Source organism: Nannobrachium achirus (assembly GCF_963921795.1).
Source record: "Nannobrachium achirus genome assembly, chromosome: 13".
NCBI classification, from domain to species: domain Eukaryota; kingdom Metazoa; phylum Chordata; class Actinopteri; order Myctophiformes; family Myctophidae; genus Nannobrachium; species Nannobrachium achirus.
The window spans coordinates 6,486,041-6,500,499 of NC_137833.1; the positions used below are offsets into that span (position 1 = coordinate 6,486,041).

The 14,459-nt window shown below is 42.9% G+C and overlaps 2 protein-coding genes across 2 annotated transcripts in view; one reads left to right on the forward strand and one right to left on the reverse strand.

The window, feature by feature from the left end:
- Positions 1-14,459, forward strand: part of wdr27 (WD repeat domain 27) — a gene marked incomplete at both ends in the record, with an annotated part of 197,280 nt that overhangs the window by 48,929 nt on the left and 133,892 nt on the right. The window contains 4 exons of the mRNA XM_080740095.1: positions 2,694-2,769; positions 4,062-4,130; positions 5,291-5,394; positions 6,405-6,494. Coding sequence (XP_080596221.1) covers positions 2,694-2,769; positions 4,062-4,130; positions 5,291-5,394; positions 6,405-6,494 — 339 coding nt within the window. The remainder of the gene's footprint in view (positions 1-2,693; positions 2,770-4,061; positions 4,131-5,290; positions 5,395-6,404; positions 6,495-14,459) is intronic.
- LOC308296671 (protein KTI12 homolog) lies at positions 7,317-8,150 on the reverse strand (the record flags this gene model as incomplete). Its single annotated transcript, XM_080739999.1, has 1 exon — positions 7,317-8,150. The coding sequence occupies one exon, from the start codon at positions 8,148-8,150 to the stop codon at positions 7,317-7,319; it is 834 nt and encodes a 277-aa protein (XP_080596125.1).

The window sequence follows — 14,459 nt, forward strand, 5'->3', positions numbered from 1 at the left end:
CGTAATCTCTACTCTTTTCAAGTTCCAATTGGCCATTTAGGTACAGCGTGTAGCTTAATTGATGGGCCATCAACAACTCTGTTTGATCTACCAGCTGGGAATTAATTAACAACTCCGGCGCACGGCGCGCCCCGTATAGGCTACAATGCGCCTGGCGTTTCGCACGCATTATTTTCACGACAGCAGATTTAGAAAATATGCGGTCACGTTACCTTAACTATTAGGCTAAAATAAAATAGGTACTTTAGTCAAAACTGACAATGATAAAACTGGAGCGGACATAAAAGAAACATATAGGATATATCCTTTTTAATGCAATACAAACGTATAGCCAATAACGACAATTAAAGCATTAGGCCTACAGTATTTGGGACTGAAAACATACATTTCAAGTATGTTTTTTTAGGCTATATAGGCCTACAGTATGCCCATAAAGCCAGACCGTTTTTGGAAACAATATAGGCCTATACGTGCGCATATGGGCAGGCACGGGCGTCTGACAAAATAGAACCAACCAATTTGACATTATGTGACAGTCTGTGATGCGTTGAGAGCTTTTGTTTTCGATGACTGATCAGCTATAAAAGGGACTTTGTACGATTTAAATTGCTTGAGTTCTGGGACTGGGTAAAAACTGATTCCAAATGTGCAGAAGTATTGGAGACATAAAAAAAGAAAGCGATGCTGTTTGGTTTCATGAAAGGACTTCACATATAGGCCTACATATCATATCATATCATATGACAGACAGAGAGAGAGAGAGAGAGAGAGAAAGAGAGAGAGAGAGAGAGAGAGAGAGAGCGATGATCAAATTGATTTGACTATTCTCCCTCCCCCCTCTCCCTCTCTCCCCATCTTGCTCGACCGTCAGTCAGTCGTTTCGTTCGGTCGTTTTTTTTCGGGGGGGGGGGGGGGGGGGGGGGGTCCCATTCCGACGGGTCGAAAAGGGGGGGGCGTCGAAGTCGCGGGGGGCGGAGTAGCGGGGGGGCGGAGTAGCGGTATTTCGAAATAGGGGTGCGTCGAAGTGGGGGTCTGTTCCCAAATCATCCATAGATAATTTTCTATAACATTGCAAAGGTAAGCTACTTTTTGATGGCACCAGCACAAATAAATAAATAGTAAATATGGCAGTAGAACTGTTAACTCATTCCCTGCTAGGCCCGATAGTCCAGAGAATATTTCAATGTCTCTACCTGCCAGGCCCGATAGTCCAGAGAATTTCCCGTTTTTGAAAAAAAAAATGATAGCAATCGTAAAATTGCATGTTTAACCCCCATAGCAACCCCATCTCTCAAACATGGCAGCCATCTTTGTTTACATTTTAGGAAAACATAATGGTAATGCTATCTCATGAATGCCTGAACGGATTTCCATTCGGATTTTTTTTGTTTGAAAGCTTTGAGCAATGTGGACACACGTGGTGCATGATCTAGGCATGGGTGTGCATGATCCGTGCACTATGAATTACATGGAAGTCTATGGAGACGAATGGCAAATGGGAGTACGAAGGTGTGTGGTGTCTGTAGGAAGCATGTCTGGACGATTCATAAAAAATAAAAAATAAGCGGCCGAAATGGGCGCTTTTGGATAGTGACGATAAGCCCGTTTTAGCTGTGGAGACTAATCTACAAATCTCAGAACAGGGGCAGAAATTAGGCATATCAACCTAACCAGGTAAGAAGGTCTGTGGAAACATTCTCATTCATTTTGGTCTGTATCACTCCTTTAAGTCAAATTAACAAATACATTCATATAAATATAAACTATTCAAGATATCTCAGGATATCTCCCGATGATGCCGGTCAATTTGACCTACTGTATGGCTTGAGTCTGTGCCACGAAAACTGTGGGAGGAGTAGCGTGCCAAACGTTGGGTCGTCTTTTTTCACATCTTCCCATTAATAGGTTTTAATGAAGGAGATTTAACTACTGAGCATAGTGAGGAGGCAGCCATGTTGCTCTTACTTCACGGTTGGTTCTACAGACAGGGATCTCCATATATGGGTTTAAAAGGGATTGTATGTATGATGTCAGACGTCATAGACGTCATAGGACTTTCACATAACGAGTAACTGAGTAAGCATGTCTGGGGTCATCAGCACCCACACCCTAGGTGGGGTTGGCGATAGGGCCTCTCTGTGGTGAGTTTGCATGTTCTCCCCGTGTCTCCTTGGGCATAGGCCCTCACACAAAAACATGCAGTAGTCCTGATTTCTATACTACCTCCCCCTAGCCAGCCGGGTGCTCCCCAATCTCCCCTGGCGCGGCAGGGGGAGAGAGGAAACCAGGACTACAGGTTAGGTAGTCACCGGGTGAGAATAATGGGTTGCAAAAAACGTGGGATAAAAAATATTTAAAAAAAAAAGCATGTCTGGGGTCTCACAGCACACGGTTGGTTCTACAGACTCCAACTTTTGCACACTGATAGCTCAGGTTGTTGCCTATGTTCTTAGCTGCTTTCCCTGCCGTTACTGTACTTGCACAATGTACAGTTGTATGAAACATCATTTTCTTGTAGAACCGCCGATCCAACCAATATTCCCACATGGATCTCATCTCTATATATGATTTTCGCCCTTAGGCGTCTTACTAGTAATACTAATAATACCCTTTTACCTTTAGCTGTGTCCTCTTCTTGCTTTAGCCAGTACTTCATATTCACAGATCTTTCTCATTAACCTTCTTGTGTTCAGACAGAGGAGCTGTGAGGGAACATCCCCTGGTCTTCCACTCCAACGTGAGGTCATCAGGATACACCAGCTGTCCTCGGTAGGTGGACTGACTGGGTGGGGCACCTTGTTGCTTGCCTTCGACAGTGGTTCTCAACCTGTAGGTCGGGACTCCCCGGGGGGGGGGGGGGGTCCCCAAATTATTTTGGGGGGTCCCCAGATGATTAGCTTAATGTGCAACATTGTTTTCTCACTCAACAGTAAACAAATCAACATAAAGTTTAATTGTATAGAGGGTATCTGCACATTTCTAAAGTGACAATTTAAGGACTTATTAATACCTCTAAAACATTGGCCAAATTGTCAAATATTAGAGGCAGAAATAGTGAAAATAGATGGTCTATTTTCACAATAAAACTAGCTAGCATTGCGCACTGAAAATAGCCGATCTACACTACAGTGCAAGCTCTCGACTTGTAGATCGGCTATTTTTCGCGCGAGAGACCGTTGTGCTAATAAGTTTAAATGAATCACAACAATTCCATTTCTGCTGGCTTATGGGACCACTCATAGCCATAAATTATAACCCTTGTAGAGGCCTTTTATTTTGAAGACCTTTTTTACGGGGAGCAGGGAATCAGGAATCTTTGTTCTGTTGCATTTGGACTTGCAAAGATAACATACCTATAGATTCCTGTAGGTGTCGTAGTTCAGGAACTTTCCTGTTAATCGTCGCCTCTTTTGGAACGCAACAACCACAGTGGTAAATGTCAATGGTAAAAAGTGGAACGATACACAGTGGAAAGTAACAGGTAAATGGTAAATTGGAAGGATATACAAACACGAAGGCCAATGAACTCACTTTTCTGAGCCTAATTATTCAAAAAACTACAGAATGCAGAAAAAACACTGAATCTTCAATGTTCTGTTTTGTCTGTAATTGAGGTCAGGAAACCTAAAAATAAAAACAATGAAAATTTGATAGATAGATAGATAGATAGATAGATAGATAGATAGATAGATAGATACTTTTATTATCCCAACTTTCCCAAGGGGGAAAATCAGTCGCCCAGAGGCAGCACAGCAGTATAAGGATATTTAGAAAGTGATTACAGTAAAGAGCAAGGTACAACAAAGAAGGGAACAATGAATATACTGTATACATAAAGTGTCAAAAAAACTGTCAAAGCACCTTAAGCACAACTATAATACAATACAAACAAAAGTGTCCATAACAGTCAATGCTAGTCAGTGATGTCATATGACCTTTAATGCAAATCCTTTATTCATACATTTGTTTTTATGACAGGCAGAATAAACATTATGTATATAATGTTATGTCATTGTGGTAGTTTACTGTCTGTGTGCATTTAAAACTTTGCTGCTTTTCAGAAGAAACATGTTCACCCCTAAGACGAACATCCAGAAGACTTCACACCCTGCAAAGACCAAAAAGAAAGTGTGAGTAGTCCATCTAAACCAGAGGTGGGCAACTTTGATGATGGAGAGGGCCACTATATTTTCACATTCACTCCAGAGGGCCACAATGCATATACAGTCAAAAAGAACAAAAATAGCCGATCTACAAGCTCAAAACGTGTCGCACTGCGACGCGTTTTGAGCTTGTAGATCTGCTATTTTTGTTCTATTTGAATTGGAATCCTAAATTATTTTTTGCTATTCTTGAATTGGAATCCTGAAAAGTGGCATTTTATTTTAATTTCAAATGCATTAATATGTTCTTATGTTAACATTATGAACTCAAATACAAATACATTTGACATGAAAAATACTAGTAGCCTACAAGTCATTAAGCTACTAATAGACAGAAGTAATTAAAGCGGGTCATGTTTGCATGCAGTGGTGCTTTGGGATTTTATTGACGTCACGTGCACGCGCGTGCACGCGCCTCTAGAGGCTATTTAGATAGAAAGGATGTCAGCAGATCTAATGGGAAAACAATAGTTTTCTAGTCTTAATTACATTTGCATTGTTACTTAAGATTTTATGTTCTACTTTCTTTTAATTCATTTAGAAAATACAGCGCTGCAGTAGGATAGAGAAACAAAGTTTGCCTTGAACGAATCTCAAACACTAAATACCACAGTAATATGGAGCCATGTATGAGGACACACACACATCGACACATGCACATGCAGTCACAGCTGGAAACCTAGGTGTTAAAGTAGGCTATATATCCATATGAATAGAGGGGGCTTGAGGACGCTCTCTCACACACACGCGGGGTGGGGGGTTGTCGCGGCTCTCGCGGGGGGGTATTCACGCGTTTACACGCTCGTGTACCGTTCGGTGCCGTCAGTGTGCGTGCATGTGGGGAAATATTTCCGGCCACACGGCGTCCGGTCGCGTCCGGCCCCCAAAGCGCTACTGTTTGCATGTTTGGAATTGTAATAGCTGAAATCAATAATATATCAGTATTCTGATATTATTTAACATGCGGGCCGCATTAAGTGAAGGTGGGGGCCGCATGTGGCCCCCGGGCCGCCAGTTGCCCATGTATGATCTAAACCATCGGTCTTTACAAAAAACATGCAAAAACAATCGTTTCTTTCTCATCATTAGCGTTACAAAGCTGCCTGTTTATTTCTCTACTCTGGCAGAGGATGGACACTCAGGGATTACCCAGCCGACAGCGCTGCACCCAGCGCTCCGCACACTAAACTACGCATCGCCAAGAAAGCAGTGTGTTGCTTTCAGTACTCAGGTGAGAGTCCATCGCAGCAGCCACTAAAGCCCCTTTTCCACAGACCCCACTCCACACCACACCGCCCACTTGTGCCAGGTTTTCCACTACAAGGACCTGGGTAGAGTGGTGTGAAAGTGGTACTAAACAGGGTACTAAAAAGTATCCACTCTAGAGTAGGTCTGAGCTAGGCCAAACAGGGCCAAACACTTCATAATGATCACTCACTGACTTTTCATTTAGACCACCAGGATATAGTTGTAATACATGATAATAGAATCTATTGTGTTACAACCACTATTATAATCTATTATAGTGTATTTTAATTATCATAGTAATACATTAATACTTTATAATGTATTATAATCACAGTTATAATCCATTATCCATTACAGTGCATTATAATTAGGACAGTTGTAATACAAATTTATATTGTATTATAATCACAGTTAAAAGAGTCAATTTGTTTCTTACCGATAGGGATACTTTTTTGTAATGGAAAATGTAGATATTTTTATGTGGTGCGGTGTGGTCTGGTTTAGTGTGGTGTGGTGTGGTGCTAAAACTGCAGTCGAAAAGGGGCTATACAGTACTGTATTCATTGTCATAAAATAGTGTGATAAATCAACATTTTCTTGTAGAACCGCCGATCCAACCAATATGCCCATATCTCCATATATGGGTATCACATCAGGGATCTCCATACAATATAAGGACTGGTCCGATATATATATTAATAATGAATTCCGTCCTGCGCGACCTCGCCCTCAGGCGTCTATACTGGTAATATATGTATGTATATTATGTATATATATCTTTTTATTATTTCTTTTGTAAAAAAATCAAAATAAATTCAAAACAAAAGGTTCTAAAATGTACAAAAGAAACAGGGAAATTAGCCAATCTATTCAGTAGATCGTCTATTTTCACCATTGTGTGAAGTATAAAATAGGGGTTTAAGTGGTCAATGCAAGCGGTTAAGCTTTTGAATCATAATGAAAGTCTTGTGTCTCTTTTCTGGTCATTCCTAGGCAACGGGAAACACATCCTCTGTGGACTTGGAGACAGTTCAGTGTTATTGTACAAGTCTTCCCTCACCGGAAAACCAGCCGTCTACACAGGTGCGTGTGCCCTCCGAAACCATCTATATTAGATTGCCATTTGGTCTGACTTTTGCTCAAATATTTATATAGTCAGCAACTCAGCATCAATGAACAACAACATTGCTAAACTTGCTGAATTAGGATGTCTTTGCCCAATTGTTTTACACTCTGGTTCCCGTGGGAGTCTAGAAGAGGGTCTGTCTGTGTGTCTGCATGTCTGGGGGCTAATCTTGCAAACCACTCGGACCGATCCGGGCCGATACGTTTCTAGTGCCTGCTGATAGATGACTGACGTCATGGGACTTGCATCATAGATCTTTTTATTTTATTTTAAAAGATTTAACATCATAGATCTTTTTCATTTTATTTTAACACTTATGTTGCAATGATTTTTTCCGGCCAATGTCCCGCGTTGCCATGGTTACCATAGACTTCCATGTAATTGTGCAAGTGTGTAAAAAGTGCACGCCCATGCCTAGATGATGCACCACGTGTGTAGATGCTGTTCACAGCTTTCAAACAAAAAAATCCGCTTGGAAATCCGTTCAGGCATTCATGATTTATCAGCCATTATGTTTTCTTCAGATGTAAACAAACATGGCTGCCATGTTTGAAAGAATGGGTTGGTATGGGGGTTAAACATGCAATTTCACGATCGCGATCATGCCTAATACATTTCTGGAGGTCCAAAAATCTTTTTTGAAAAAAAAGATTTTGAAAAAAAAAAAAAAAAATCAAAAACGGCCCAAACTCGGGAAACTCGGGGTTGGCACAGCACTAGTACCAATACAAACTCGGGAAACTCGGGGTTGGCACCATATGTGTTAAAAGATTTCTTGTTTAGATATTGCAGTTTAAATATTGCACGAACATGTTAGCGATCTGTCCAACATTCTCTGTCGGGTGCATCTTGGCGTAACTGATGAACTGGCGCCGAAGTTTCCGTAACTCCGACATGTTGAAGGTCCTGGTGAGCTCAACCTTCTCCGTTGCTCCTCGAACCGCGACGACGTCTCCGGGAAGACTCGTCTTCTGCGCATCGAGAATCGCCATCAACACTTCCTGCGTGATCTTGTCGAGTTCATACAGAAAGTTCGCGGGAGACAGCGGCTGACTCTGCGTCGACTGGTTCGGCGGCGGCGCTTTCCGTTTGAAAATGGCGTCGGAGATGGCCTCAAACGGAGGCGCGCCGTCCTCCACCTGGACGGTGAAAAGGGGACTGTCCCATCGGTTTCTGGAGTCGGGAGCTTCGAACCTCAGCACCAACGCGTCCAAGGTCTCCTGGGCGAGCCGGTTGGCGGGGTCCCTGCTGGCGTTCCACGCTGAACTCACCTGGGCGGAGGTCAGGCAGTACACCAGGCAGTGAGGCGTCCGCGCGTGTTTGACCAGGCAGTAAAGCTCGTATCTGAAGCCTTTGATGTAGTTTAACGAGTCCAGTATGACGACGTCGTCCTTGTTGAGCCTCCTCTCCACCTCGGCTCTCAGAACTCCCCTGACGTTCTTTTCCTTCTGGGAATCGACGTAAACGGCGTTCTTATCCTTATCGACGCCGGCCGTCCCGTCGCCTGCCACGTAAACCTTCCTGTCCGTGTTCTGTTCAAAGTAGTTCTTCAACTCCTCTGCCCTTCGTGTTTTACCACTGCAGGGATAACCGCACATCACGATAAGAGGCATAGTTGCTTTTAGGTTTTGTTATTGGATTACCATGACAAATCGTCTTTAATAGACGATGAAGAATTGCTTCAATTGCTAATCTCCCTGACGTCATACAGTAGATGACCAGCACTGATGCCATAACTGATGTCATAGACTACGGGATACGCGTGGAAATCACACTGTCATTTGGCCCCATCTTGTTATCAATGCCGTCCAATTTCTCCTTTGACTTCCATGATAAAATATCATCTTCACATACCACCACTGTCGGGCAGAAACCTTGGATCTCGATATTTCGTCTGTATATATTTTTCGATAAATGAATGCTCGATAAAAGTACGCTGTCCTATTTTATATTGTCGCATGACAGTGTAGCACAAGAGTAGTAAAAATCGCTCACAGTGTTCCGCAAATGCGGCGCTTTGTGTCGGCTATTTTCGTCGCTGCTTTTGAAAAACTAGTCCTGTGCCCGGGGGGGGGTGCGATGAGGGATTGAATGTAGGAGTCTCAGAAGTAATGTTGGAGAACCCAGACCGGTGCCTGTTGGGCAGAACAGTCACCATCCATGTCCAGTTGTGCAATACCTGCTGTATCCGTCTGTCTGGCTGGCACTCTTTTATGCCCATATATGATGTTCTGTGTCCAGGCCAGTTTGTGATGTCATCTCCAAATTTGGGCACTGTAGTGAGTCAGTCAGTGATGTCAGTTGGGCATTCATTGTTACCATGGTGGCGACACTGTTTAGTATCAGTGATGTCAGCATGCAGACAGACGGTCAGACGGTCAGACGGCGGACAGACAGACATTCGGTAAATGAATAGTTAGATGTTACTAGAAGCTGGGCCGCCCGAGTCTAGTCGGCGACCTGGCCAACTCGGAACAATGTAAATAGGGAATGAATGCCCCGCCCTTTAATGCAAACCCCATTATACCTGTTTTCATAGGACCTGTTTTGACCATCTGTCTGCCTGTGTCCATTTATGCCCATATATGTAGATATCTGTATCTGTCTGTCTGTCGGCGTCCATTTTATGTCCATATAGAGATCACTGCAGTTATAGTTCTGGGTCCATTATATGCCCATATATGGAGATATCTGTCTATCTGCGTCCATTTTATGCCCATATATGGAGATCTCTGTATCTGTCTGTCTGTGTCCCTTTTATGCCCGTATATGGAGAACTTTGTGATTCTGCGTCCATTGTATGCCCATATATGCCATATATGGAGATATCTGTTTATCTGCGTCCATTTTATGCCCATATATGAGATCTCTGTCGCTTTTTCAAAAAGATGGTCAAAACGGGTCCTATGACAATAGGTATAATGGGGTTTGCATTAAAGGGGGAACCGGCACTGTGTCTGCAACACAGTCGGAGGCACAGACAGATACAGAGATCTCCATAATGGGAATAAAGGGACACAGACAAACAGATGGAGGAGGAGACAAACTTAATGCAAACCCCATTATACCTGTTGTCATAGGACCCGTTTTGACCATCTGTTTGCCTGTGTCCATTTATGCCCATATATGGAGATATCTGTATCTGTCTGTCTGCGTCCACTTTATGCCCATATATGGAGATCTTTGACCATCTGTTTGCCTGTGTCCATTTATGCCCATATATGGAGATATCTGTATCAGCTGTCTGCATCCATTTTATGCCCATATATGGAGATCTATGCAGACGCAGTGTCAGTTCCGGAAAATCCTGATGTCAGACATCAGAATCCGAACCTTTCGTGCTGGTTACAGAAAATCGTGTATCGGGTCGGGCCGAGCACTGCACTACCTGCTGCGGTGGGGAACGCGCGTGCCGAATTTGAAATAGGGAATGAATGCCCCACCCTTTAATGCAAACCCCAATATACCTGTTGTCATAGGACCCGTTTTGACCATCTGTTTGTCTTTGTCCACTTATGCCCATATATGAAGATCTCTGGACACACAGTACCGGTTGCGGAAAACTCTGATGTCAGACATCAGCTCCGCATACGGGCATTCATTTTATTCCCATATATGGAGAACGCGCGTGCCGGTGGGACGAATGGTTCTCGAGATACGCGGATTACATACATACATACACACTCACAGAGATTTTTTGTTGACTCATGTGGCGTACGTGATGTCAGAGCCTTTTATGAGGTGATGTCACAAATCTCACAATGAGTCAGCGCTTGCACCGATTTCAGTTCTCAGTCTTATGCCCATATACGGAGATATCTGTCGGGTCGAGGCAAGATGTACATATGTGTCCCAATTTGGCTGGGAGCCAGTCATTGGATTTTTATTCATTTTAATTTTTTGGTGATCATAGCTACAAAATGATATATTGGTTGTGGAGATTGACCCAACAGTTTTGAAGATATGGCTTATAGAATGATGCCAAGCTGAAATACTACTTTTGAGATATTCAATTTCTAAATAAATTTCTAACCTGCAAATGACCTGACGATCTCTCACATTAATTAAAAAAAGTCTTATTTACATGCAGAGTTAAGCTCTGGCGTTTAAGTGAAATGTAGCCTGAAATTTATGAAATGCTTTAGTGGCTTTATCACATTTTAGTGAAAAGAAAAAAAAGGTATTTTCAGTCCCTGTCTAAAGCTGTACTTTCCGAGATGACTGGCTCTCAGTGAGATTGGGACACATATATGGAGTTCTCAGTATACGGAGATATCTGTCGGGTCTAGGGTCTGTGTCCCTTTTATTCCTATATACGGAGATATATGTCTATATATGCCCATATACTGTATGGAGATCTCTGTATCTGCCCATATGCCCATATATGGAGTTCTCAGTCTTATGCCCATATACGGAGATATCTGTCGAGGCAAGGCCCGGCACTGCAGTGATGTCACAATGAGTCAGCGCTTGCGCCCGGCACTGCAGTGATGTCACAATGACCGATTTTGCGCCGATTTCCTCCGGAACAGCCTGATGTCAACAATCAGCCCCGCATAAGGAGATTCCGAACGTTTCGCGCCGGTTAGGGAAAACCGCGCGTCGGGTCGGGTCGAGGCCCGGCACTGCACTCCGTGCCGCGGCGGGGAACGCGCGTGCCGAATCTGAAGCCGGTGGGACGAACGGTTCTCGAGATACGCGGATTACAAACACACACGCAGAGACTTCTCGCATTTATAGATAGATATTGATTGATTGATTTAAAGGGATATTCCACTTTCAAAAAAAAAAAACTTTTTGTCATTGTATGGTCTAATCAGGCTTGTATGAACACCCTGAACAGTTTTAAATTTTCTTCATTCAGTTTTTAGATATTTAAATGTTACCAGGTCCTCCAGGCCCAGGGCCTCTCCCCATACACACCCATTGTAACTTCAAACTCCATTTTAACCATGATAGATTCATTAAAAACACCCATTATTTTTTTCTGGTAACTCATACTACCCTCCTAATACGTGTTTTGTTTTTCATGTATTTTTTATAATTATTTGGGAAAATGGAAAAAAATTAAATACAATAAAAAAATATAAAAAAGAAATGAAAAAGGATACTGAAAAACACGGCTGTTTTTAATGAATCTACCATGGTTAAAATGGAGTTTGAAGTTACAATGGGTGTGTGTGGGGAGAGGCCCTGGTAACATTTACATCAAATATCTAAAAACTGAATGAAGAAAATTAAAAAAACTGTTCAGGGTGTTCATACAAGCCAGATTAGACCATACAATGACAAAAGGTTTTTTGAAAGTGGAATATCCCTTTAAGTATTTATTAGAAGTTTGCATAGGGAAAGGTACAGTTTCATGACAGTACAGTTCACTGGTATAAACATGATGTTTCGGGACATACAATCTCTCCACGGGACAGCAACGATCATAGAGAAGACCATCATAGAAAATAGCCGATCTAGCGACGCGTTTTGAGCTTGTAGATCGGCTATTTTTGTTACTTTTGAATTGGAATCCTGAATTATCTTTTGCTATTTTTTAATTGGAATTTTTGTTTAATTTCACATGCATTTAGTTATACCTATGTAAACTTTATGAACTTAATTACAAATACATGGGACGTAAAAAAAGACTAACATTTTAATACCGCTAGTCATAAAGCGGGTTTGCATGTTTGGAATTGTAACAGCTGAAATCAATAATATAAGTTAATATCAGTATTCTGATATTAACCTGAGGGCCGCATTAAGAGAAAGTGGGGGCCGCATGTGGCCCCCGGGCCGCCAGTTGCCCAATTGAGCTTGTAGATCGGCTATTTTTGCTACTTTTGAATTGGAATCTTTTGCTATTTTTTAATTGGAATCCTGAAATCTAATATTTTTGTTTAATTTCACATGCATTTAGTTATACTATACCTATGTAAACTTTATGAACTTAATTACAAATACATGGGACGTGAAAAAGACTAACATTTTAATACCACTAGTCATAAAGCGAGTTTGCATGTTTGGAATTGTAACAGCTGAAATCAATAATATAAGTTAATATCAGTATTCTGATATTAACCTGAGGGCCGCATTAAGAGAAAGTGGGGGCCGCGGGGGGGGGGGGGGGGGGGGGATAATAACAAATAACAAGTTGGAGATGAGAGGTTTCTGGAGATTGGCTTGCAGACAAGGTCGTTCTGTGCGTAATTAAATAAAATAACCGTGCTCTGAAAATGCACACAACCCTATAAAGTACCATGCATAGCAGTACATAAGGACCGCAGGAATACACAAGAAACGAAGGGGAAGAGAGATTTCGTCCGTTTGATCCGTTTCATCTGCCAGTGCGTAATCGTCCGGATGATTTAGGTCCGTACACGGACCCTTACGTACAGCTCCCAACTGGACGGACTGAACGTACAAGATGTACCCGTAGCCAGAAGTACCCGCGGCCACCGTTGTTAATCGTAGGCGCAGTAGTGAGGAAAAATTACTTTTCCTCTGCTCTCTCTGTGACAGCGGTTCTCAAACTATGTGTCCCAATGAGAAATATATTGTATCAAGAAATGGGAAAAAAGGAACGTCGCAACCACGTGAAGAGGACGGCTTGACTGTTGACTCCTCACCCACACACACACACACACACACACACACACACACACACACACGTGCGTGCACAGCCGCACACACACTCTCACTCTCACACAGTCACACACACACCGCCTATCCTCCAACGGCTGTCAGCAAGACGAGGCACACAAGAAGAGCTGATTAATTAGCTCAGCGGTTCATCATATACTTGGGAATTATAGGAGCGGGTGTGTTTTGTAATAATTACTCCGGGTCCGGATCCATATGTGGTTAAATCTGTACCCTCGCGGAGTTTTACATTTCCCGCGAATCCGCGATGCAACTTTGCCGACAGACAGCAGAACCAGTCCACACTGTTACCACTTATAAACACGTCGGGTCAAGACATTCTGTGGTTCTACATATTTTGGCTAAATGCTTCGCTTTTGTTAGCTATTCTCTTCTGTGCTGCGAGGCGCATGTGTTGCGCGGCCCAACAGAGAGAGGTCGGCACGTACATAACGTAGAGGAGGAACTATGCATGTCGACGGATTTACTGTACGTAATCTCTCCCAAAACGTACACAAAATCCAACCATACGTAACTATAAATGGCCCTTAAGTGGACAGATGCGTGGCCCGCCGCACGCAAATGCTTTCTAGATTTTCGAGTGCAGGCCATGATCCAGACAGAAAAAGACGCAGTGATTTAGGCCTATCTTTATTCTTGCCTGGGCTGTGTAACATATCATATAACAACAGATCCTTGACCCCAGATGAAAGCGTTCCCGGGACGTCACGGACGCTCCCAAGTATTTCGTTGAGTGGGCTATCACTGTCAGAGCCCGCAGATAGAGAGCTTTCTCCCTCTGACCAGAAAGGCATTCTTTGGTCGCATACCAAAGCAAGCATGAATTCGAGGAGGTGCTTCGGTACATGCCGACTTCTCAGAAAGTCGGAGACTGGCAGCGAGAAATGAGAAATGAAATGAAAGGACACACACAGACGCACGCACGCACGCACGCGCGCACACACACACACACACACACACACACACATGCCTGATGCCACACACACACACACACACACACAGCAACGTCGGAAAAAGCCAGGCCTAAGCCAGTTGGTTTTCAATCTGGGAGCCCCGAGGGGACAATTGGAAAATAGAGGAAAATGAAAAGACACACACACACATTTCTTCTTCGGTCACTTTTTGTAAACATTTCAACTCAAATTCAGTTCATACAATAATTGTTCCACTTTCAACCACATTAAAATCCTCTGTTCTGTTGTGAAACAGACCAGAGTTGGCTCTGTTCTTCCTTCTACGCTGTCAGTAAATCTCTTTGCCAGAAATAG